At 42.0% G+C, this 24385-nt stretch overlaps 3 protein-coding genes across 3 annotated transcripts; all 3 read right to left on the bottom strand.

The window, feature by feature from the left end:
- Positions 1-1785: 1785 nt before the first annotated feature.
- LOC136941163 (hepatitis A virus cellular receptor 1 homolog) lies at positions 1786-4028 on the bottom strand. The gene is made up of 6 exons (XM_067233586.1): positions 3972-4028; positions 3587-3782; positions 3319-3470; positions 2942-3135; positions 2666-2771; positions 1786-2099 (listed from the first exon to the last, which is right to left on the bottom strand). Exons 1-6 carry the CDS (start codon positions 4015-4017, stop codon positions 2038-2040), a joined length of 756 nt encoding a protein of 251 aa, XP_067089687.1. The 5' UTR covers positions 4018-4028; the 3' UTR covers positions 1786-2037.
- Positions 4029-9888: 5860 nt separating this feature from the next.
- Positions 9889-15375, bottom strand: lin7b (lin-7 homolog B (C. elegans)). Its single transcript, XM_067232912.1, has 6 exons — positions 15189-15375; positions 14117-14235; positions 11753-11824; positions 11394-11603; positions 10704-10867; positions 9889-10563 (listed from the first exon to the last, which is right to left on the bottom strand). The coding sequence occupies exons 1-6, from the start codon at positions 15262-15264 to the stop codon at positions 10542-10544; spliced, it is 663 nt and encodes a 220-aa protein (XP_067089013.1). The 5' UTR covers positions 15265-15375; the 3' UTR covers positions 9889-10541.
- A 280-nt stretch (positions 15376-15655) lies between these two features.
- Positions 15656-23843, bottom strand: snrnp70 (small nuclear ribonucleoprotein 70 (U1)). Its single transcript, XM_067232809.1, has 10 exons — positions 23674-23843; positions 23125-23278; positions 22960-23022; positions 22752-22806; positions 22599-22663; positions 22344-22406; positions 22175-22256; positions 17883-17984; positions 17589-17688; positions 15656-17273 (listed from the first exon to the last, which is right to left on the bottom strand). The coding sequence occupies exons 2-10, from the start codon at positions 23269-23271 to the stop codon at positions 16451-16453; spliced, it is 1500 nt and encodes a 499-aa protein (XP_067088910.1). The 5' UTR covers positions 23272-23278; positions 23674-23843; the 3' UTR covers positions 15656-16450.
- Between the last annotated feature and the right edge of the window lie 542 nt (positions 23844-24385).

Here is a 24385-nt window from a genome sequence, read left to right on the forward strand (position 1 = left end):
AAAAGTGCATCACAGTAGTCCAGCCGGCTCGATATAAAATCATGAATAAACTCTCCCACCCAAAACATCCTGTGTTCATCTTCATATTTTTGTTTTGCTGAGGATTTTTTCCCTGCCATTTTCATAGCGAAATTGACACCAATTGTTTACTCAACAATAAGGTTTTCCCTCCCTCCAAGCTGAGCGTGGAGTTTTATGTTGGTCCACACCGAACGCGTTTAGCGTGTCTATTTTAGATACAAAGTGAATGTATACAGACGCGATTACGCGAAAATTCACGTCAAACGTGCATTTGCGTGGGATGAAAATACTGAACTCAACATAAATATTGAACACACATATATATAAAAAAAACATAAACACAAAATTCAATATATCGTAAGAGCCGCATGAAACCAGGCAAAGAGCCGCATACGTCTCAGGAGGCGCGGTTTGGCCAGGCCTGCCCTACATCATCACTCCCACCCTTGTCTACCTAAGGAAGGAAAAAAGAGCCCTATCCACCACCCCAAGGAGGCTTCGGGGAGACAGTGGGGTTTGCAGGGTTTATAGGGTAAAGGGACTGCTATTCCTGATTACTCTGCTACATCTACATCAACCCTGTCTTGTGGATTTGGCCACAGGTTTTCATCCACATCGCAATGGATGTTTTCATTTGACAAACATCTCTGAAATAATCTCGGGGCATGGTGAATGCAGGCCTGACACTGGTCTGCTGTGATGTAATTGCATGTCTCATCCATGGCCTTGAGAAGGGTAACTTGTTGATGAGTTCATCATACACCTTCCACCTCCATGTGGAGAACAATTCCTCAATAGGGTTGAGGAAGGGAGAGTATGAGGGCAAGTACAAGGCTGTAAAAAGCAATTACAAGGGCCTGCATACCTACTGGTTCTGCTGGTTTTCAAATCTGAAAACATATTGGTTTAGTCCAATTTGTTCATGTTTCATGGTTATTGGTGTCAATGGATCTCGTTATACTAAAACTTTCATGTTCTAAACTTGGAATATTGTTTGTCAGTTTCTATAAAACTGCATTCAGATTAATGCAACAGTTACTTATCATTTTGAGCTGTAGTATCAATTGACAGTTAGATCATTGTAATGTAAGGAAATGACAGACATTTTGACAGGCATTTTAAAATCGTAATACTTTGATGTTAAGTTTTGTCATTTTGAACAGATGATTATAGTTCAATCAACAAATAATGTATGTGTATTGTATCCAAGCAACTGAAAATCCTGTTAGCGTTTTGAAAAATGTGCATTTTGATCATCAGTTGTGAGTTTTGTGTCTAGAGTTTTGAAAAAGGACATCAAGGTTCTGAAATTAGTGTCAAAGTGATTGTAAAAAACTGTAATCACCAACTGGGGAGTCAGGTGGCTGAGCGGTGAGGGAATCGGGCTAGTAATCCGAAGGTTGCCAGTTCGATTCCTGGTCATGCCAACTGACGCTGTGTCCTTGGGCAAGACACTTCACCCTACTTGCCTCTGGGGAATGTCCCTGTACTTACTGTAAGTCGCTCTGGATAAGAGCGTCTGCTAAATGACCAAATGTAACTGCATCATGGGCACTGTGCACACTGTGCATCAATTCAAAGCTTTTCTTGAGTTTCATCCATCTGCCATCGGAGTCGCAGTTCCTCATTTCTCCAGTTTTTGTGCGTGTGCACGGGTCAAAGTGTCTGTGGAGGACTGCACATTCTATTGTCAAGTGTTAAAAAAAAAAAAATCCTTCTCAAAAGTTTCCTTAGAATGTGGAGTACACCTTTTGTGCATAGCAACGTTTATTTAATGTTGATGGATTTGTTTTAGCATGTCCTTGAACACACAGTTACTTTTGCATTCAATGCACTTTATGTCTTTGTCTACACAATCGTTATGGTATTAGACATTTTGTTACGGTATTAATATTAAGAACACTAAAGAATATATTTATAGAGCTTCATTAGACAGCAACAGTAGGGAAGATCTGCTGAGAACCCTCATTCAGATCTCCCCAGGTTTCCAGTCCTAATCCAAGTCCTAGTCCAGCGTCAGACAATAAAGGAACTGGCAGGTTCTTCTACATCTTTGTATTTCCTTGAGATCCTTATTCCTGAATACACACACACACACACACATATGCATAAAAAGAAGGGGGTCAGACAGACAAAAAACTGAGTCAGCAGAGCTTCATCTAGTCTTCTGTTTCACTTCCCCTCTGAGAGGGGAAACAGCTGCAGCTACCAGACAAGACGACAAGTATTTAAAGGAAATCTCGGTTGTTGTATAATGAAGCAACATATCACTAGAGGGTCTGGTATGTCACAAATAACCCAACTTGTAAGGCTAAACTTCAACTAGCAACCAAACCAACACTGTTTAAAAGAAAAAACAGGATAAGTAACAGGTTTTGGTTAATAGATCTCAAAATAGCACACTTCAAAATAAAATATTTTCCATATCTACTTCTATATACAAGGCAGCCTCCAAGAAAACATGTTAATATTCTGAAACCCAGTAAGATCATCTATAGATGTTAACTGACACGGATGTGTCTGTCAGGACTATTTAACACATGTCTACTTTCCAGTGCCTGTGAGAGAAGGAGAGCTGGTCTAATGTTTGGACCAGGAAGAGTGGACAAGCAATTGACTGTTAGAAAAGCGTATGTTCACTCACTGTATATGACTGTAATGACCAGAGCACTCAGGAAGATGATGATGGCTATTCTAACTGTGTTGCCAAGATAACTCTCCAGCTGCCCACTAAGAGGAAACACTTTGCCCTGTCAAGGAGGGACACACAATATAGAGATATAATTACTAGAATTGCATTTCAATTGACATAACAGAATGAAGGACAGGGACATGTAAATATAATGCTGTGTCTCTCTTTGTTCCGAGGGTGATGGAGTTTAATTGACCAGAGTACGAGAACTGGTTTAAGATATGTTACCTGAATTCTAGGTCTCTTGACCTGGCCCAGTACAGGTACAGTTATGTGGTCCATCAGAACATGAGCAGGTGTTGTCGTGGATCCAGGTGTCTTACTGGATCCAGGCGTTGTGGTGAATCTACTACTTAGGGTAACAGGTGTCTCAGAGAGGCGATGGGGGTGTGCAGGTAGAGGAGGTGCTATAAAGGAAACATCTAGAAACACACCACCATGTTAACTACTTTAACACTTCTACATCTACACTTAAAGTTTCTGTTCTCTTTGCTAAATAACTGTAGTTTGAACTGGAGTTAGAGGCAGAATTATTTGTATTTCAAGATCCAACAATGGGTACGCCCCATAAACAGGGATGTTCTAGCTATGTTAGTGGTTCTGACCGGTTCTGATGATTAAGTGGACTACATGGGTCTGGTCATTGAATAGACCCGGTAGCTGCACCCGGCAGTGGTAGAACCCAGCATCTGAGTCTTTAATACCAGACATACTCATGGAGACATCCCCGCGACGTAGTCCCAATGCAAATCGGTACCTGGGGGGAGGGGGGTGCATGGGGCAGAGGGGAGGAGAAGAGTAAAGGTAAAATTATAGCTAGTCACAGCTCTCTACAACCCTTTCCCCTATTGTTTCCTCGAGCAACCTCCATACCTATGTGAGCTCCGGTGTGTGACAGCTCGCCCGTTGGTGGAGAGGAGGGTGTGGTGGCATGTGAACAGAGCCGCCTGGGCCCCCCTCCCCCAGCACACCTCCAGACTCGCTTGGATCCCAGCATCGTACCTGCAGGGCAGAATCACCCCCCTACCCCACACACCCACCACAGTTTCCAGGGAGCCACACACACACTCTGCAGGGAACACACAAATGCACAAACTGGGATTGTCTTCTTTGTACAGCAGGTCAAAAAGTTATCCTATCACACAAAAGATTGATAACTTATTTAATCACTCTACTGTTCAATAGTGTTTCCTACCATTCCCTGATCCATGTCATCCCTCCAGCAATACCTTATCCTAGTCTCCTATATAACACATACCTGCAGTCAGAGAGATGCTGATGAAAAGGCAAAGAGGAAAATGCATGTTCTCCAGATAGCAACACATCCAGACAGATACACAGTTAAGTGAAACTACTTCCCCTTTTCTGCACAGTTTATTTATACTGTAAAGAAGGATGACGGAAGTGCGGTCTGGGATAGGCTGTAGTTAAGGCACAGGATGGAGGTGTACACAAATGTAATTTACATCAGTTGAGGTTAATACATTTTTGTGAGGAAAGCAGAAGATCAAACAAAAAAAAAGTAATAAACCTTTATCAAATATCTGTATCATTTAAAACATATTTTGTCTCTGTTCTTTGAAGAAGAAAAAAAATCTGTTGTTCTAAAAAATAAAATAATAATAGGCCTAAACATTTACATTTATATTTAATCAAGGGCACCGTATGCAATAACTCTGCTGTCAAATGCACCCCTTTGTCAATCAGTATGTCAAGTCAGCGAATCACATCCCAGTATTAAAAGGGGGGAAGCACACACTCCATGAATTTGTTTAGTAGCCTACAGTTTAGCCCTATTCTACAGGGATTTGATTTACATTGCTTAGCTCCTCAGCTTGAAGCAAAAGCACCATGCCCCACCTCCAACTCTTCAGCTTGAAGCAAAGGCCCTGATGGATCTTGATGGTACTGCATGGATGGTATGTAGTACCATGTCAGTGACAAACACAGATTTCTGGAATTATAGACAGTGCAGTGCCTGATGATGCAGCTGGTGATGACAGTTCTTCTCAGTGGCTTTGGTAGCTATATTTCTTAGATCACAATTGAAATTCTGTCATCTCTAAAGTACTTGTTCAACCTCCACATCTTTTCTAGTCAAATTTCCAATGCTGTGGTAGCCTACATTCATGCAAATTATTATTTAATGTCGAAATGCTTATCCAAACAACGTCAATCCCAGCACTGCACTCTGTTGGATCCGGGTCTTTAGTTGAGCGTGGGAAACTAAACCCACTCAAATTGGTACACACACACAGATTTCTGACATGAGAGATTAACTCCAGTCAAAACATCCAAAATTGTTGGGGAGGTTCTGTGTTGGCTCAATGGGGTGTGTTAGTTGTCACCATGGAGTGTCCGTAAGAACACTGGACGATGAGGCACAGGCTTTCTTTCCTTTCCTTTACTTAATGAACTTGATGTGGTAGTTATATTGTGCTTGTGAGTGTTTGTTTGTGTGTGGTCTGAAACAAAGGGAATATACAACTATAAGTGATACAAAGTAAACATATACATATATACATACATATATATATACACACTTTGTAACAAGCCCGAAATTAGGGCACACCAGTTGAACAGATAAAGGGCTAAGCTAGCATCGGCAGTCTATGCTAATGTACGCACCGAACGATACCTCTAATTACAACTGAACGTTGGAGGGCTATCTCCTATGGAAGCAAATCGTTACCAAAATTCAAATGCAAATGCATTTCCAGAAATGCATAAGAATGTGGCTGCATTATTTGACTCATAAATGAAATTAGTAATCAATCATCCTATTTGCATTTTAATTTTCTTCTTCAAGAGTGCTCAATCTTTCACTTAATTAAAATGAAAAAGAAATTGACATTTGAGATTTAATTTTCAAAACATGCCCCAGCAAATAGATACCAAAATTCAATTTGAAATGTAAAATTTGAAAATTCAAATGCATTTCCAGAAATGCATTTTCATTTTAAGAACGTGGCTGCAAAATCGTGACCACAATTCAAATTCAAATGCATTTCCAGAAATGCATTTTCATTTTCAAGAACGTGGCTGCAAAATTGTGACCACAATTCAAATTCAATTCCAGAAATGCATTTTCATTTTCAAGAACGTGGCTGGAAAATCGTGACCACAATTCAAATTCAAATGCATTTCCAGAAATGCATTTTCATTTTCAAGAACGTGGCTGCAAAATCGTGACCACAATTCATATTCAAATGCATTTCCAGAAATGCATTTTCATTTCAAGAACGTGGCTGCAAAATCGTGACCACAATTCAAATTCAAATGCATTTGCAGAAATGCAAAATGAACGAAAAAGCATTCTGAGCGGCGCAGCAGAGTGACGTCAGTAGCCGCTCTTCTTCAGCTCCCTGCTGACCGAGCTACCCATCTTGTTCGGTAGGGAGCGGTGTGCACATCTGCATTGCATTACATTGCAAATGTGCCGGGAAATTGATTGAATTGCCGGGTCTTTAGAGCAGCGTTCCCCAACCGGTGCCCACCGGTCCGTGGACCGGTAGCGGTCCGTGGGTCATTTCGTACCGGGCCGCACAAAAAGTCTGAAAGACGTTTTATTCTGAAAAATGCGTTTGTGAAAAAACTGTGTTTACTCATTTTTTAGCAAGTTTGTGGGCTTTATTGAGCGGTATCATGCGCGTCTCTTCCTCTTGACACATGACAAGTGATAGTTACCACTCAATGAAGCCTGTTTGAGACAACAACTCTATCAGTGTTTTGGATGAAGGCTATCCTGAGATCGCCACTAAAGCACTGAAAACCCTTCTTCCATTTCCAACATCAAGCGGGATTTTCTGCCGTGACAGCAATCAAACAGCAAATGTTTACTCCTCGACAGGTCTGCAAACGCTTTTGTAAACCGAGATTTGTTAAAACGTTTGTTAACCGAGACCGTAGGTCGAGGTTTACAAACAAATCGTTTTAACAAATCGAGGCGACAAAGCGTTTGCAGACCTGTAGAGGAGTAAACATTTGGTTCCTTATATACTACAACAATACGTGGGAAGATCACAAATCAAACAGGTCGAATCTGGAGCAGACGCCATATTGTCAGAGCAATCAGCTGTAGTGATGTGTCGTTCGTGAACGATTCGTTCATTTTGAACGAATCCTTACAAGGACTCGGGAGTAACGAGTCCTCTCAAAGAGTGATTCGTTCATTTTCTTGTGGCCGCGCATCGGGACTGTTGCATAGGCTCGTCCAAGTAAACAGAAATGATTCGTTCATTTCCCGACTCGGTCTTCGGGTACGAGTCTTTGGATCATTTTTCACGTGACCTGCATAGGCTCTGTACTGGTAGCGAGAGGAAACGAACGGTTCGTTCATTTCCCGACTCGGTCTTTCTACGAGTCTTTGGATCATTTTTCACGTGACCTGCATAGGCTCTGTAGTGGCAGCTAGAGGAAACGAACGATTCGTTCATTTCCCGACTCGGTCTTTCTACGAGTCTTTGGATCATTTTTCACGTGACATGCATAGGCTCTGTACTGGTAGCTGGAGGAATCGAACGATTCGTTCATTTCCCGACTCAGTCTTTCTACGAGTCTTTGGATCATTTTTCACGTGACCTGCATAGGCTCTGTACTGGAGGAAACAAACGATTTGTTCATTTCCCGACTCAGCCTTTCTACGAGTCTTTGGATCCTTTTTTCACATTTACACTTACAGTTTAGTGCAGTGTAATTGTTTGCCGTGAAAAATTAAATGCGAGTGTGATAATAAATGACCAAATCATACAAACTGTCATGATACATTATTTTAATGTAATGCAGGAATTTCTTTTAAAATAGTATCTGCTGGTGCACATGTCATGCACTAACCTACATGAGAATATGATACGTGTTTGCAGTGGATGGATAGCCCCCCCCCCCCGTTGAAATGAACGAATGACTCAAAAAAAGATTTGTTCATTTTACTGAACGAGATTCAAAGAACCGAATCAGTAAAATGATCCGAACTTCCCATCACTAATCAGCTGCACTTGCACTGGTGACGTCACTACACCTCCAAGGCAACATCAATTCCTCTTCTGTCTGCTTCAGATACTTTTTTTTAAACGCGAAGCAATTGCGGGGCGTTTGCGGACCTGTGCAGAAACCATATTTGGTTGTTTTAGGTTTTAGGCAACTTAGGCTACTTTGTTGCCGAGCAGATGCTACATTGTTAAGGTCAATGGCTACATCTCCAAGGCAACCGCTTGTTGCTAGGTCCATAAAACCGTTCATTTACCTCTGCGAACATTCGGGAGGTATATAAACAGATTTATTAACCTTTGAGAACGTCTTCTGGACCAATAGGAACAGCGTATTGGTCCAATTATTACACTAGTATATAAGAAACAAAATTATGGAATAGGCCTAAACTGGATATAAGGAAGGCACTTCGGGTGTCACTGTCTTAGCTTATAGTCACACACAACATTGGGACTGACACATCAAAAGCTAGCTAGTAACAATATAACGATGGAAAACCAGGCTAAGAAATTTAAAGATGGGGCTGAAAAATTAAGAGACAAAAATACATCACATTCACTAGACATGGTTTTGTCAATTGAAAAAACGGCTGTTTATTTTACATAAAACTCCAAAAACTATTTTTCGCTCAAATCTGCTAAACTATTTTTCTTTGCGCGCTCGCATTAGGTGTGGAACTCACTAACTAGGATCACATCAAACCCAGAATGTGCATGCATTAGCAGCGCAGCTGTCCAGGACCTATCTTTCCTCCTAGTCCGTCCCTGCCGGTCCTTGAAAATATGTCTAACATGAAAGCGGTCTGTGGCGCAAAAAAGGTTGGGGACCGCTGGTTTAGAGGACGCATCACAGATCATGGCGCTCCCTCAAATTGTGCAAACACTGTTAGAATTAGCTGAGCAGGTAGAATCTAATAATATATCTGAGTCTGATGCCCGTGACCGAGTAGAACAAGTCATAGAGAGCTTGGCTGCATACTCTGCCGTCACAGATTTACACATTAATAGTAGCTCTGCCACTGTTTTAGTCATTGTTTGACATCAAGTTGCTCAGTCTGTGATGCGTCCTCTAAAGACCCGGCAATTCAATCAATTTCCCGGCACATTTGCAATGTAATGCAATGCAGATGTGCACACCGCCCCCTACCGAACAAGATTGGTAGCTCGGTCAGCAGGGAGCTGAAGAATAGCGGCTACTGACGTCACTCTGCTGCGCCGCTCAGAATGCTTTTTCGTTCATTTTGCATTTCTGCAAATACATTTGAATTTGAATTGTGGTCACGATTTTGCCGCCACGTTCTTAAAATGAAAATGCATTTCTGGAAATGCATTTGAATTTGACTTGTGGTCACGATTTTGCAGCCACGTTCTTAAAATGAAAATGCATTTCTGGAAATGCATTTGAATTTTCAAATTTTACATTTCAAATTGAATTTTGGTATCTATTTGCTGGGGCATGTTTTGAAAATTAAATCTCAAATGTCTATTTCTTTTTCATTTTAATTAAGTGAAAGATTGAGCACTCTTGAAGAAGAAAATTAAGATGCAAATAGGATGATTGATTACTAATTTCATTTATGAGTCAAATAATGCAGCCACATTCAAATGCATTTCTGGAAATGCATTTGCATTTTGGTAACGATTTGCTTCCATAATTTCCGCTTTCTTGACATCATAACATGTACAACACAACACAGGCATAAACCAATACGGAACAACAAAGCAATGACACACTTACTTCGTATTCATTGACCAACACGAAGAACAAATGAAACTATAAACTTCCTCACTGTACAAACACAACGAGCATCTCTCGCTCCCATGTCAATGTCTATCTCTCTCTTCTCACAACGTTGCTATTGGCTCGCTGAAGCATGTCTCTCACGTGCACAGAGGATGCAACATCACGTCTCGCACTCGGCCAAAAGCACGTGTCCAATCCACTCTCTTTTACAAAAATCAAGCTCAACGTACTCGCTTTTTCATAGAATAATCTTTGATTCATTTCGCTGAGTTTGAAACAAATCCGAAATGGGGAAATATGCTCCACAGGTTTAAAATAGCACAGAGGTCAGTGGCAAAGTATTCCATTATATGGTCTCATGGTCAGAGGAGCCAACATTTACTAATTCATTTGGGAAAATCTTACTAAGTACAAAGAGAAATTCAAATAAATGAAGGTACTTCACTGCTGTAAACCATACCAGGCTTTATTTAATGAATAAATACATTAACAAATACTTAAACATATATAGTCATATTAATGCATTGGAATGCTCATTTAGGATCAGTCTTTATTTAATGAATAAATAAAGTACATAAATAAACAAATAGTCAAATTAATACCTTGGAATGCTCATCTAGGATATGTCAGAAGTTGCTCCAAGATCACTACCAAGGTCCAACCTCGTAGTTACATGTAGTACCTCTACCTCGAGCGCTACCTCTCGATTCTTAACTTTGAAATCTTTTGCTTTCAAAGTTAAGTGATGTACAGAATAATCTCAAATAGTAAAGTAAACAGACCTATGTACTATACTACATCCACCATGCTAACTCAGCTCTCCTTGGATCTTACACTGAACACATTATGCGCTGGAACTTTGGGGGGGAACACTGGGGGGAAATTCTTGGTTTAAGGTTCAAATACTGAGTTTCTACTTAGGGCCTAAATAGGGAGGGCAAAGACAAGTGACAATCCATGGCTAAGATGGAACTTTTCACAAATATAGTAAGTCTACGTCGGCTACTTTGGTTTCTTCCTTCTTGTCTGAGGTCAGGCTTCCTATTGGAGAAAAGTACTAAGGTAGGCGGGCTGACAAGCTTAGTTGAGACCATAGTGGCTAGCCCCGGGATTCCAGAGACCTGTTAGGGAAAAAATAGGGCACTTTATGCTCAATGCAAAGGTTGTGTGTCTGTGTTTATGAGCGCAAGCTTTGAATGTACTTGCTTGCTTACATACAGTATGTGCATGTATGGTTTGGTGTCTGTGTGGCTTCTCTCACGAGTAGCTTGTGTGCTGCTGGCGTCTCCTGGCACTCCTCATCTTTTCAAAGCGGGCTTCCATCTCCTCCAGCACCTTGGGTGTGTACCTGACCACCAGCTTCACTGAGCCCTGCGCAGCCTTCAGCAGCTCCACCGCCTTCTCATGGTGCTCCCCTTCAACACTCTGAACACATACACACACACACCACAAGGAAAATTTGGCACATGAACAAAGTAATTATTGTTGCAGTTTCAAAGTCAATAGATTTCCAAATCCACACTCGTAAAACTGATTAATTATCATCTTAATCAAATTTGGTCCATACTCTAAGGTTCAGCTAAAGCTGAGGCCACGTTACACACTGTCCAAACCCAATTAGGTAACGATTTGGGGTTGGGCAGAGTTGTTTCAGAAGCATTGCTGTAATTGTTGTGCGTGTGAATTGCAACCTTGCCACTCCTAACACCTCAATCTGTAAAGGGAAGTTTCAATTTCCAATGAAAATGTTGTTTGCGACAAATGGGGAACAATTTGGGAGCTTTAAATACTGAAGGATTTTCATTCTCTCATGAAGAGAATGAAAATCTGCAAATATTCTCTTCCCTTTTTTCCATTGTTATTAACTATTAAAAAAAATCATGTAATGTGGCTTTAGGCACGCCATCTTGGCCTGTGAATCAGTCATGTGACTGCTCTTCTTTTCTCATACCACTCCATTAACGGAGAGCAGCTGGTCACCCCTCTTCAGCCCGCCCTGTCTGTCGGCCACGCCTCCAGGGATAACTCTAGAGATGTAGATGGGTGAGTTTTGTTCCTTGCCACCCATGATGTTGAAGCCCAAGCCCTCCTCTGTCTTGGGGAGCTCCACCACTCGTGGGTGAGCGTGGCCCTCGCTGGCCGCAAATGCTGCCACTGTTGCCTGTCGCAGGACAATGAATGGAGGAGGGGTAAATGTACTTAATTATATACTTCAGAATTGTATATTTAGGCGTGACTTTTGGTAAAAGCATCTGCTAAATTAATCAAATTAATGTAAATTAGAATGGAGTGAGTGTGTGCTGTCAATACCTTGGCCGTTGCCTGGGCCCGTACTTCGGGCCCTCCTACAATGTCGAGAGTGTCATAGAGCTGTTCATACACCTGACAGAGAGCAGAAGATAATAAGAAAAGGAAGGATTAAAACAGTCACAATTACTAACACCGCAAAGATGTAGGGCCATGTTAGAACAGTGAGAAAACAGCACATTGCTTCCTCTTTTCCTTGACGTTATCTCTGATCTGCCATTAAAAGATGGGTGTAGTCACATGCTCCAAGTCTAAACCCAGTCGTACCATACCAGTGATTCTTGAAATGCAGTGAGGAAGGAAGGTTGCAATTGTACTGTTTCTGACTTTAAAGAGCATAAGCCTTGTGTTTTGTTTTTCAATGATGATGTTGCAATACCCAACAAAACAGTTTGAGTCTAATTCCGAAATGAATTGATATAAGATGAAGGATACAGAACAGTAGGAAACAGGACACATTACTGCAAAGAACAAGTAAGTAGCAGGCATTGACATCCAGCACAAGGGTAGCCTTTCAGACACACAATTAAGGGCATGAGTCATAATGGCTTTTGGGTCATTTAAGTGAGTGAGGTAAGTTGGGGCTGGAAGTTTCTTGTCCAGACTTGGCAAAAACAACAGTCATATTATTTGATTCCACACCACGACTTCAGCATCCACAGATTAGTCATAGGACAAACAAGATCAATATTGGTCGACAGTGGAGGGGTGTGACGGTCTTATGAAGTCAGAACTGAGGTACAGAGTAAAGTGGACATTACAGTTTTTTTCAAATGCGTACACAATTATTTTTTTTTACTTATCCTCTTTTTTCCAAAACTTAACACACAAATCCAACAACTGCACACACAAAATGCAACATGCCTCGCTTCTCTAACAAAATGAAGCACTGCATTCAAAATATCACAAACACGTCTCAAAAGCACACATTTGTCGCATGTTGCAAACACTTTTGCCATTATATTACATTTTTGGATATATCATATACACAGTTATTCAAAACCTAAAGCTCTTCTTTCATGAGATCCTTTGTAAATTTCTGTACAAGATTGAAAGTAAATGGCAGAGATGATGGAAAAATTCATGGTAAACACGAAAACAAGATTGAAACCAAACGTATTTTTACTATAAGCATTTGTGGTTGTGAATACAGTATTACACAGTACAAAAGAAAGAGTGTAGTAGGACAGAAACCAAACCTAATTTTGCAAAAGGTGATTACGGAATGGTGTGTCTGTGTGTGCCATGAACTGTAGCATACAGTAATATATACTATTTTCTACAATATTGTCAGAATGTCTTCTTACAGTCACTGTTCTGTTGCACGGTATGATACAGTAATCCACCAGACTGTGACCAATCATGCAGTGCACTGCAGTCAATGGATGCATGGGTGCTAAAATACATGTTTGCTTATATTATACCGTGTGTTGTGCTGAAACAGCTATTATGTGTACATTAGAACATGTGTATATTACAGTATATTGTTACATACCTGTTATTTTTTCTACAGTAAAGGTTCAAATTATACCCACCACTGTAAACCAACTCAAATTAGGCTATTTATAGGCCTATTCTATTGATTGGTTGGTGTTGAATAAAGCAATGAGTGTTTGCACATGTGAGGAGTTAGTGTAAGGCACTGATGAATTAGTGTGGCATTTTGATTGGTTGTGTTTGAAAAAGGAAATCAAGATGCTTCCTGTTAGAATTTTGTGTGTTACGTGGAGAATTGTGTGTTGTGTTTTGCAAAAAGTGTTTTATGAAATAGAAAACTGAGTCAAAGGCCCGAAATGTGCGTATGGTTTTGCAGATTTGAGGTGTGGTTCTGGTGTTTGAGTGTCAGGTTTAAGAAATTGTGTGAAAAATAAGGAATGTGTGTGTAAGCATTTGAAAAGAAAATGTAATGTCAAACACAAGGTTTAGTATACTAGCTCCATCAATTCCAAATGATCTGATATTCCAACAGAAATGCTTTTACATGTTGCTTCTTTCTGACAGTATGCCTTTATTAATTTTATTCAACAAGCATATTTTATTCATAAGCTTGTGATAGGTGTGATGCTTGTATAAAATTGCCATTGGCATTTTCCTGGGCTGACACCATTTTTATACATACAAATTTTGTACACCACTAATAACAATCAAACATACTGAAGTGTTCTGCAAGGACGGACACTTAAAAAAATTGAGTGACAAAACATTTGGACTAAGTGTAATATGTGAGGAACTGTAGAGATTATTGCAGGTATTCTCCACTTCTACTCACAGTATACCATGGGACAAAATTAGCCTTGTTGCCACATTTCCCCATAGAAAGGGTAGATTGTCATGAATGGAAGTTTGCTTAGCAAAATTGTTACATACCTCTCTGATAGCGGCACAGAACTTGCTTTGCAGGACCCTCTGCAAGGCCTGGAGTTTGGGAGGGGGCAGCTCCCCGCTCCTCTGCAGTCGGTCCAGAAGTTCGATCACCCGACATACGTCTGAGAAAGAGGGGTGTGGAGGTTGAATAGTCTGTATAGAGGTGGCACATTTATCAACATTGTTTCTATCATGCAATGTGTGTTAAACTGCTGAATGGAGGTATTTAGAATAACACTTGTTAATCCCCTACAAGTTCCTTTTTGAAGTGATCATATTACAGTGAGGGGTTGTGTATGATAATTGGCCAGGTGCATGTGTAACTTTGAGCGTGACGAATCCCCAAAATCATAAAAGGATGTACTAAGATAGAAATCAGGGTGTTTAGTTACTCTTTAAACACATGTACACCGACTAGGGGTTCAAATCCCTTCAAAGCCTGGTGCTTTGCTTGCCTGTTTGATTCACCCTCTTGATTTGACTTGAATCTGATTTAGAAGTTCAATCAATTTGGACTGTAGTTTGGAAGATTAATTGAAAACAGGACATTGGTGTATCTTTTGATACCAGCTGTCAGTTATTATTTGTATGATATTGAATACCCATTTGGAACATTGCATGGAGAGCAGAGTGGAAGTGCCTTAAGGTCTGAGCAGAGGCAGACATTGTGGTCCTGGCAAAACCGCAGCTAAATGTTGATTTATCATCGAATTTAAATAAATCATGATCGTAAATTTGATATTGCTCATCCACTTCAATATGTAAGCCTCACGTCCTGCACTAAGCAGGGGGCATAGATCACAAAGCTACTTGTCCTACTATTACACATTATAATTGGAGGTCGAGGCAGGGAGCTTTACTTTGAACCAAAGCAGCAGTGTATAAAAACATGACCCAACAAAACGTGCGATTGTAAGTGTCCTTCGAGTTGCTAATCCGCAAGGGTCGTGTTAACGATAGAAGCACCAAATAAAATAGAAATCACTTACACTTAAGATATGCCTCTCTATAGGTATGTAAATATGACTCTATACATTGGTCGGGTGATGTAGGCCTACTTCGCAGTCTACTTTACCCCTTTCTAAGCAGAGCGGCTCTGTCATCGTCGCCATGTCTGTTTCCTTTCCGGAGTGGTAATAGGATGACATCATTGAGGCCCCGTGTCTGGCACTGCGGTGAAGGGGTTGGACGTTTCACAAGCCGGTCAGGATTGGTGAGCGAAGAGCTGATTTAGGAGGATTTTCTTATAACGATCTGTTATCAGTCAAATCTGACGAGAACGCCCAAAATTTTGAAATGGATAAAACGACAAGTTGCAATATTTTGGTGTTTCGTCTGAGCGCCTAGGAGAAGCGCTTGCATGTCCCGCTGGTAGCGAATGAAGTAAAAACCCACTGCGACTTGCTACGTAACAAAAATAAAAGGATTTGATTCGTCCGCGGTAATTAACTCGCGCTTTTCATTTCCATTTGTAAGGGGTTTTATAGTTACTAATACAAACAGAAACACATGCGATTTCAGCAATTATGACACAGGGCATAATTTTAAATTATAAAAAAAAAATCCAATTTATTTCGACAGAATAAAGATCAACAGAACAAATTCCATTCAGGTCAACAGAACAAATTCCATTCAGAAGAACTCACCCTCCATGCTACTTTACTGAAGAAAAAAAAAAAAGATAAGCAATTTTCCTTTCATTTTAAACAACAGTGTACTTCCATGTCAAGGAATATGGGCCTCATTATGTGATATATGATATTGTGGTAGACAAGGCTTCCTAAAGAAAGACCTTGCATGATAAAATATAGCTACAGCCTCACAGAATCATAAAGTTCTACACATTGGTTTAGGAAAAGATGAAGTCTTTTCAATTTAGTCCCCCCCCCCCCCCCCCCAACACACAAAAGGCAACCAAGATTGAAATCTACACCATTTAACCAATTGACTAATCCAGACAAAATGCATTCGGTGGGATAATACTATGTTGAACTTTCCAGGCAATCAGACTACAAATTCACAAAGCAGATAATGGCCATGCCACAGTTGGTTTTGAGCAAGTCCGAAAAAAGGACTTTGGCCAATCTTCTAGCTTTCAAATGAGCAAAGTGTCATTGCTGTGGGAAACCTTGGTTTTATGCGCAAAAAAGGGTAAAGAGCAGGATCCAATTTAACTTTGAAATGGCCTATACATTCCTATGCCTAGACTGCCCCAGTGGTTGTTACACTATCGAAGCATCAGTCCAAAATAGTATCATTCCAAGAAAAGGGAAAAGAAAAAAAGTACAGATTTAAACAAAATACAATAAAAAGACATTGGCCAAGCCAACCCGGCTCTCAGTACTCGTCTGCAGGGGGCTCAATCTTGTAGCCATTCTCATTGGAAACATAGCCTTCACCTGACTGCACAGACTCTTGGTCCATCATCATACCATCTTGGCTGTTGTCTTCCAGTTGGGGTGGCGCCTCACCCTCCTCACCATTGCCCATGTCATCCTGGGAACCCATGTCGTCTCTCTGAAGGAGAGATGCATGCCTGTCCTCCCTGCGTTCCCCACCTCCCCTCTCCCTGTCTCCACGGTCTCTCTTGTGCTCCCTGTCTCGTTCCCTATCCCCCCTGCGCCGTTCTCGGTCTCTGTCGCGGTCCTTGTCCCTGTGACTGCGCCTCTTGTCCCGGTCTCGTTCCCTCTCTCTGTCCCGCTCTCTCCCACGCTCCTCACCCACCTCGCCCCCCTCCTCACCACCACTAGGATCCTCCGGCATCCTGTCCCCTCCCTCACCCATCATGCCTTCTCCCAGGCCCACGACCATTTCCTCCCCATCTCCACCCTTGGGCCTCTCCCTGTCCCTCTTTCGCTCTCTGCTGCGGCTCCTCCTCTTCCTGTCCCTGTCGCGGCTCCTTTCCCTGCTGCGGCTGTCATCTCCTACCCCCCCACGCTCCCTCTCTCTCTCCCTACGCCTGCTGCTGCCTCCGCTGCTGCCATCCTCTACAGGACCCCCTAAGCCTATAGCAGGGACCCTCTCCCTGGAGCGGGAACTGCGGCCACCACGGCGGCGCTCGCGAGAGCGGGACCTCCGTCTCTCGCCACGCTCCTTGTCTCTTTCACGCTCACGGCTGCGCTCTCTCCGGTCACCAACACCACGCTCGCGCTCTCGTTCCCTGAGGTAGAGAGAAAAGGGAAAGAGATTGTCACTTCCCTATCTGCTTGCAAAATATGCTCAATGCTTATTTTCCAAGTGAGGCCAGTTTTAAAAGAAAAGACAGTTCAATTTAATGGGCCTGGGTTGAACATCTGCTTTTGATCCCCTGCTTCCTTCTGAAAAAGATCTGATTTGACAGGAGCACATAAATCCCCACAGTCACTTATCCAATCATGACAGACAAGTCATTATCTCAAGAAGCAAGGGCTCAAAGAGTTTCACTGGGACCATGGGTGTCATTGTTCGCTTAGTGTCTCCATGTGTCGCTACTCACCCTCCGATGGGACGGTCGTCGTATCGAGAGGCATCGTCCCGTCCAGAATGCTTGATGTTGACATCGGCCCCACCTCTCCTGGTGCCACCCAGTCCTCCGCCTAATTGGTGACAAAACATTGTCAAGAGATCATTTCCACAGCTATGACAATGCTTTTTTATTATTATCACAAGACACAGTTTCTGTATAGGTGTGCCAGGTAAATTTATATTCCAGCCCAACAGTGCTACACCATCTCTCAGCAGATGACTTCAGTAGACTCACGCTAATCCTTATTCCCCTCCCCATACTAACCTAGCCTTCGAGGGTGCCATCCCTTCACAGTGCGGCCTCTCTCCACATCCACCAGCACCCTCCTGCCGTCAATCTTCTTCCCATCCGCATGTTTGTAGGCAGCTAGAGGGAGGAGGGGGGGAGAATGAAGTGACTGTGGCTTTTTGTGTCACGGTGGCCAAGGAAGCAAGACTCCATGATTATACTGACCAGGAGCAGGTGAAGGCCCAGCGAGCAGCTCTCTGGGTGAAAAAAGCAGCTGGAAGGCACTGTTAACAGACCTCTGCCCTCACCCAAAGAGGGTCTGGTACTACATTAGACTTACACTTGGTATTAAAATAGGATGACAGTCTTGAGGTTTAAAAAAAAAAGTTATAACTGCCCTCCCCCATCCAAGAAATGCCAAAAGATGAATTACACCGCTGTAGGTCATTTCAGGCCAAACAGAACAAATAATCTGTACACGCTCAACTAATCTTACATGAACAGCATTTATTATCCAATTTAACAATAACTATACACTGGGGTGAAATCCCCTAGGACATTATTATGTTGGACCATAAAATTAAATCAGTAACATTAGATTCCTGGTTGTCTTCAAACATGTAAATGTATCTGGGGAAAATGAGACCCAGCTTGGTTCCTGTGGACAACCCACTGGCCTGGTCTCAGCGCACACTGAATGGCCACGCAATTTAGCACCATTTAAAAATGTAATGACCGAAGCCACACTTAACCCTTGACTAAATTTATTTTTTTCTGAGTATTAAATTGAGCTTCACTGTAAACATAATTACAGGTTATACAACACTATTTATGGGTTTTAACACCAAAATGATACATTTTTCATCTACTTCAAATTACATGGGATTAATATATTTGGTAATTGCACATTGTCACCATTCACATTCTTTGTGAACATTGTACAGTTGGCAGTAGGCCCTTGTGGACAGACCTACCACCCGCTAGAAATCCCATACAACTTTGAATTGATTCACTTAGGCGGCCATAGACTTCCTAAAACATGTATTAACCTTTAGGCATGCTATTGAAAGTAAGCCAGGGGATCTGCCATCTGCATTTACTTAGCCCACAATATTGCATTGTAGATGTCCTCGCAAGCCCAACAGCCAGACTTAAGTCCATATTTGGGCCCATATAAACACATCCCATTTGAATTGGGTTTCCAAGTTCTAGGTAGAGATACACCCACATGTGAAGCTGCTGTGCATGTTTACTGATGCATTCCAAACTGCAACACCTCTTACCACGGTGAACTACTGGAGGCAACAGGCAGCCACCTCACTCACCACTGCATACCTCACATCATTTAGGTGATAAATTGGAATTCAACAAGACATTATATGGCTTATAAACACGCTGCAGGTGTTTAGGTACGGTATGTGCAGCAACGCAATCTTGGCTTTTTAACACCACTCTTGCTGACTAATACCACACCCACCCCTCCTGGTTAAACCAGAAATAAAACACTACTCACGTGTTGGGTTTTACAGTAAGTTAAAATTTACTTGATAAAAGCCAGTGTACAGGGACTTGCATAACTAGCAAGTCTTCACACACAAACTTCGCCTGTAATACATGCTTATACTGAAGTAGATGGGAACAAACTGGGCTGCCTTACATACAAACCTCGAGTTATAAGTTAAAATGTCATTTAGTTTCCGTGCTATGAGAATAGTCTTTGTCCTCCTGCATATGTTTTACCTTCAAACTACCTTACCACCGCCTGGATACGCGAACAGTTTTGGGAGTTCCCATCCGGAGCTTATGGCTTCCAATTGCCAGTCAATACTGGAGTCTCCTTCTGCCAATGCCAGATTCCCACCAGCCTTCAGTCTGAATCTCAAACTCACATGCACACACACACACCCCTTTCTGCACAGATACAGTCTTGGGATCCATTTCTCACGACCGAAGAATTCAGTGAGCTCACTGGTCTGCTCAGCAGCGGTCCTCCAGGAAACAGCCCGGAGGAAACCCAGCGGGACTGGCCTTAACTCTACATTCGCATCACCAATTAGCGGGCCTTACCCGAACCCCTCACTTGTATTTCCAATCAAAGGGTCTTACCAGAACCCTTCCATTTAACAGCAAATCAAGAGGGCCTTACCGGTACCCCCTTCTTATAGTAAGTAGGTAAAACTATCACAACACTGGGGGCCTTACCGTAACCCCCCATATGCTGGACTTGCTAGGAAGCCTCTGTCCATTAAAATAGCAGGGCCTTACCAAAACCCCTCACTCCTAACCAGATGTTTGTCTTACCCCAAACCTTCACATTCTCTTTAGAAAGCCTTTCTCAAAAGGAGTCACATTACCACAACCCATGAACATCTCAAAACAAGATACTAAATCTAAATCAAATGTGTGAAAATGACGTGTAGTGTATCCTCAAATATATGCATGACTGTATTAATTTCCAATTATTATTTCCATTTCCAAGACATGCCCAGGTCCATTACCTAGCCGTTTCAGATATGTGGGTGATATAACTGCCACCTCCTCTATCCTTTCAACTTATGGATACGGGTGCAACTCTGCCTTGACCATCTGCTCCTATTTAATCATGAAGTGGGTAAATGTATGAATATGTGGTCTACCAAGATGGTCCAGTCCCCTCGTATGCCTATTATATCAAAGCCAGCTCAGACTAAAGCTTAGCTAACCCTAAAAATGCTAGTGAATCTGTGTCTTCCACTTGTGTATTTAAGAGAAATAAATACACCAGAGGTGGCTTTAATACAAAAGGCGCACACATTGGACACAAATTATATTCTAATGTCCTGGGATGCATTCAATGGTCAAAGCTCAAAGCTCTGTTCTTTACCAATGTGAAATGCAGTCACGAAACAAGCTTCAAAAAATGAGCTTCGCCCATTGAACATGGCTCCTCTTCCCTACGTAGGAGATGGAGGGTGGAAAGAAATCTTACCCATCATACAAACCCATTATACCAACCATATACTGAGCTGTGGTAGTAGGGTGTTGATGTATCATAACCATCATCATCTGCAAGCCAGCTCTGGCCAATAGCCATCACAGATAGGCGGCTGCAGTGGCAATGAGAACAACACACAGTTAATACACTGCATAGCCCGACATACCCCTCAAAGTCAAACCCTCACTTGAGTCATAGCTTCCAAAGGGGTGGGCAACCCTGGTCTGGGAGAAGCCAGCTACTCCCTGGTTGGTCATATGGATGTCCCAGAACCAATTGTCACCAAAAACATTTTATCACTTGAAAAAGCCACCACAACATCCTGTTGCTACATTCGTATTATTACGAAAGTGAATTGGCTGCTTGCCCATGGTTTCTAGAAATGCTGGTTCACCATGACCAGGGTTGAACACCACTGAGGAAAGCTTTTACAACCTAGCAAACAGCATAACAGAACAAGTAAGAGTTTATGAGAGCCCAACTTAACCTTACTATTCTGAATAGGCTTCTGTCGAGGCTTGATGAGCATTGCATGACATCCAGCTTACCATGGTGGTCCAACAGGAACACACACTCACTATGCCCTGTGGCAGGCAAATGCATTCGTATTTGTCTATCAATTTGTGTACATTATTTATATTATGAGTTCATGATAACCCACCCACCTCATTTGACCCCCACTGAAAGGCCCAACTAAAGGTGCCATGGATGAGACCTGCTACACGTGCAGTAAGTGAGCATGCACCACAAATACAAACAACAGACACGTCACTCACTCAACCCAAAGTCCTTTAGTGAACAGGGGAACGACTAGCAAGGTGTCACACAAAAGGAAAGAATCAGGGTTTGTTTAGTTCTATTGCCGTCTTTCCTTCCGATGTGTTCCACCCAAGGCGAACACACAACAGGTTACATTTGAGCTTTTCCTGCTTTCAATGAGAATTCAATCAACTAGGGGCCCTGTCATGTCGGAGGCAATACATCTAACCTTAACAGAAGAGGGTGGTATTCATCTTAGACCTTGGTCACACTAAGACGATGTGGTGCTAATAGGTATTAGCTCAGTAATGGAGCATTTGACTGCAGATCTAAAGGTTGCAGGTTCAAATCTATCGTCGCTTTGCATGAAACCATCTGCTAAATTAACACATTAGAATTATGTTAAAAGACAGCATGTATACAGGTTGAGCCATTTCTGCAGCATCAAAACCTGTTGTCAATAACCCCACTCTGGGGTTAGGAAATACCTTTCGCAAAGCTTCAGACCTATTGACATTTTTGACACACCTTTTCTCCCACCATTACATGACGGGGGCAAGAAAGGGGAAATTCACTGCTGTCTGACAGTACTCACAGTGCATGTCTCTCTCGTGTTCATACTCGATGAAGGCGTAGCCTCGCGGCTTCCCTGTTCTCTTGTTGTAGACAATGTATATCTAGGGGGTGGAAAACAACCGGAGTGAGACTACATAAAGGAATAAAAGGGAAAACAAAATCGACACCAAGGTCTGACTGACACTTACCCGTTTGATGGGCCCGTAGACCTCAAATTCACGACGAAGCTTGGATTCTGTGGTGTCGTAGTTCTGCAAAAATTACAAAGCATTAATTTGATGTACGAAGATGGCACCACACACAAACTCAGTGTGCCAATGACCCATTTAATGGTGTCAAATACAGTCAGTCCAGATCTTTTACACACCAGTACACACTGTGCCAAATTAGGGTTATACCAAATGAACTGCTAAAAAGAACCAATCTCTTCATTATTAACTTACCACTCTGGCCACAAAAAGAGTCTTGAAAGCATCCCCTTGTGCATTCGGGTCATTGTGAGGATCCCCTGAAAGGATTAAGCACAGGAAACAATATTCAAGCTACCAGCTCTAATGAACAACAAACACAAGTCAGGTTATTTGTGTAAAACATACAAAGCTTGAGCTCTGTCTCCACAACAGTCTGGCGCCTCTCGATCTTCTCTCTCCTCTGTGAACAAAGCACATTTTTAGACAATAGACAGGTTGCTCTAACAGGCATTAAGTCTCTGTGTTTGCATTTAATTTATTGGTTTATTTTTGTGTCTACACCAACTTTAAATATACAAAATCCAGGCAACAAAAGACAATGAGCATACTCTACCTTTCTCTCCAACCGCTCATCACGAGTCTCTGCCCTAGTGGGTGGAGGTGCGTCTCTTGGGTCCTGGCAGACAAGACAACATATTTGCATGTAACTCTGAAGATCACACTATAAACCAGTGGAAAACATCTCTTTTAGCTAGTTAAGATTAAACATCGGTTGTACCTCAAAGTGTCTGATGAAGGGCGCAATGCCGCAGTAGGGCTGGTTATGATGTTTCTCGTGAGGAAGTTTCTCCAATTGAGGCAAAAAGGGTATGGGATCCCGCGGCGCAAACAGGGCCAGCAAGTTGGGAGGTAGAAACTGAGTCATCCTTCACCTGTAAAATCAAAATATAGAGCCATTAGCCTAGAATCGAATATCCATACACCACGACAACAGCTTGGGTTAGGATAGTGGCTCAGGAAACCTAATATACGACCCAAGTAGCAGTTGCAGCGGTAGCAGTTCACAAGCTTTACTAGCTTGCCATCTAACTACATTGTTGTACGAACGTGCAAAATGAGCTACAGTATATATAACATACTAAAAAACACAAATAACAGGTCACATTTTGAATGTTTATAATTCTCACAATATCATAGTTAATTAACTATTTCAGGTTGCCGTGTCGGTATCGAGCTTGGTATTCCTACTAGCTAGCAAGCATTCACATATTAAACAACAGGCCTCGTGCATAAATAGCAATGCTGTTAGCAGCCTCGCATTCCGTACCTCAACTCTTCATTCAATTGCTAAAAACAACGTTAGCCCAAAGCAGGCGACGCAAAATCACAGTCGTTTTCTCTCCCTATCAAAAACAGCCACAATCATTTAAATAACTAAATACCAAAGAAATATTAAACGTTTAACTAGTATGGATGGCTGGAAGCAAACACAGAAGCCAAGCGTATTCTAGTTAAAATGGCGGGCCACCGTACATCGACTACGGCTGGTGATTGGTTGATCCCGCACCGTGATTTACGACACTTTGCGACAAAAGATGGTGCTTTTATGCAAGTTCTCATTTTATGTCAACCCAGTTATAACCAAGCCCCCACCAGAGCTCTGCCCCAAGCCCCCACCCCTCGGCTTGAAGCAACGGCCCCGGTGGATGTAGGTGGTATTGCATTTCTTGTTAGACTTCCGTCTCTTCCGGTCGTTTATATTCTATTAACTCCCGTCAACATTTACAAAACTATCTCCCCCAATAATTTTTGTTCGATTCTCGAACCTGGCTCATACTACTAGCTTTTTCATAGAATAATTTTTCCTGATTTTTGCTAAGTTTGAAACCATTCCGAAATGGGCCGATAGCCGATTTACCTGGAGCTGAAAGAAATGGCTTGAGTTGCCTGCCCGGTTGTAGCAAGTTTAGCAAATGGTTGTCACACATACATGAAATGTTGTTAATATAGTTTCTTATATACTAGTGTAATAATTGGTA

The sequence above is a fragment of the Osmerus mordax genome, chromosome 3 (assembly GCF_038355195.1).
Source record: "Osmerus mordax isolate fOsmMor3 chromosome 3, fOsmMor3.pri, whole genome shotgun sequence".
Classification (NCBI taxonomy): domain Eukaryota; kingdom Metazoa; phylum Chordata; class Actinopteri; order Osmeriformes; family Osmeridae; genus Osmerus; species Osmerus mordax.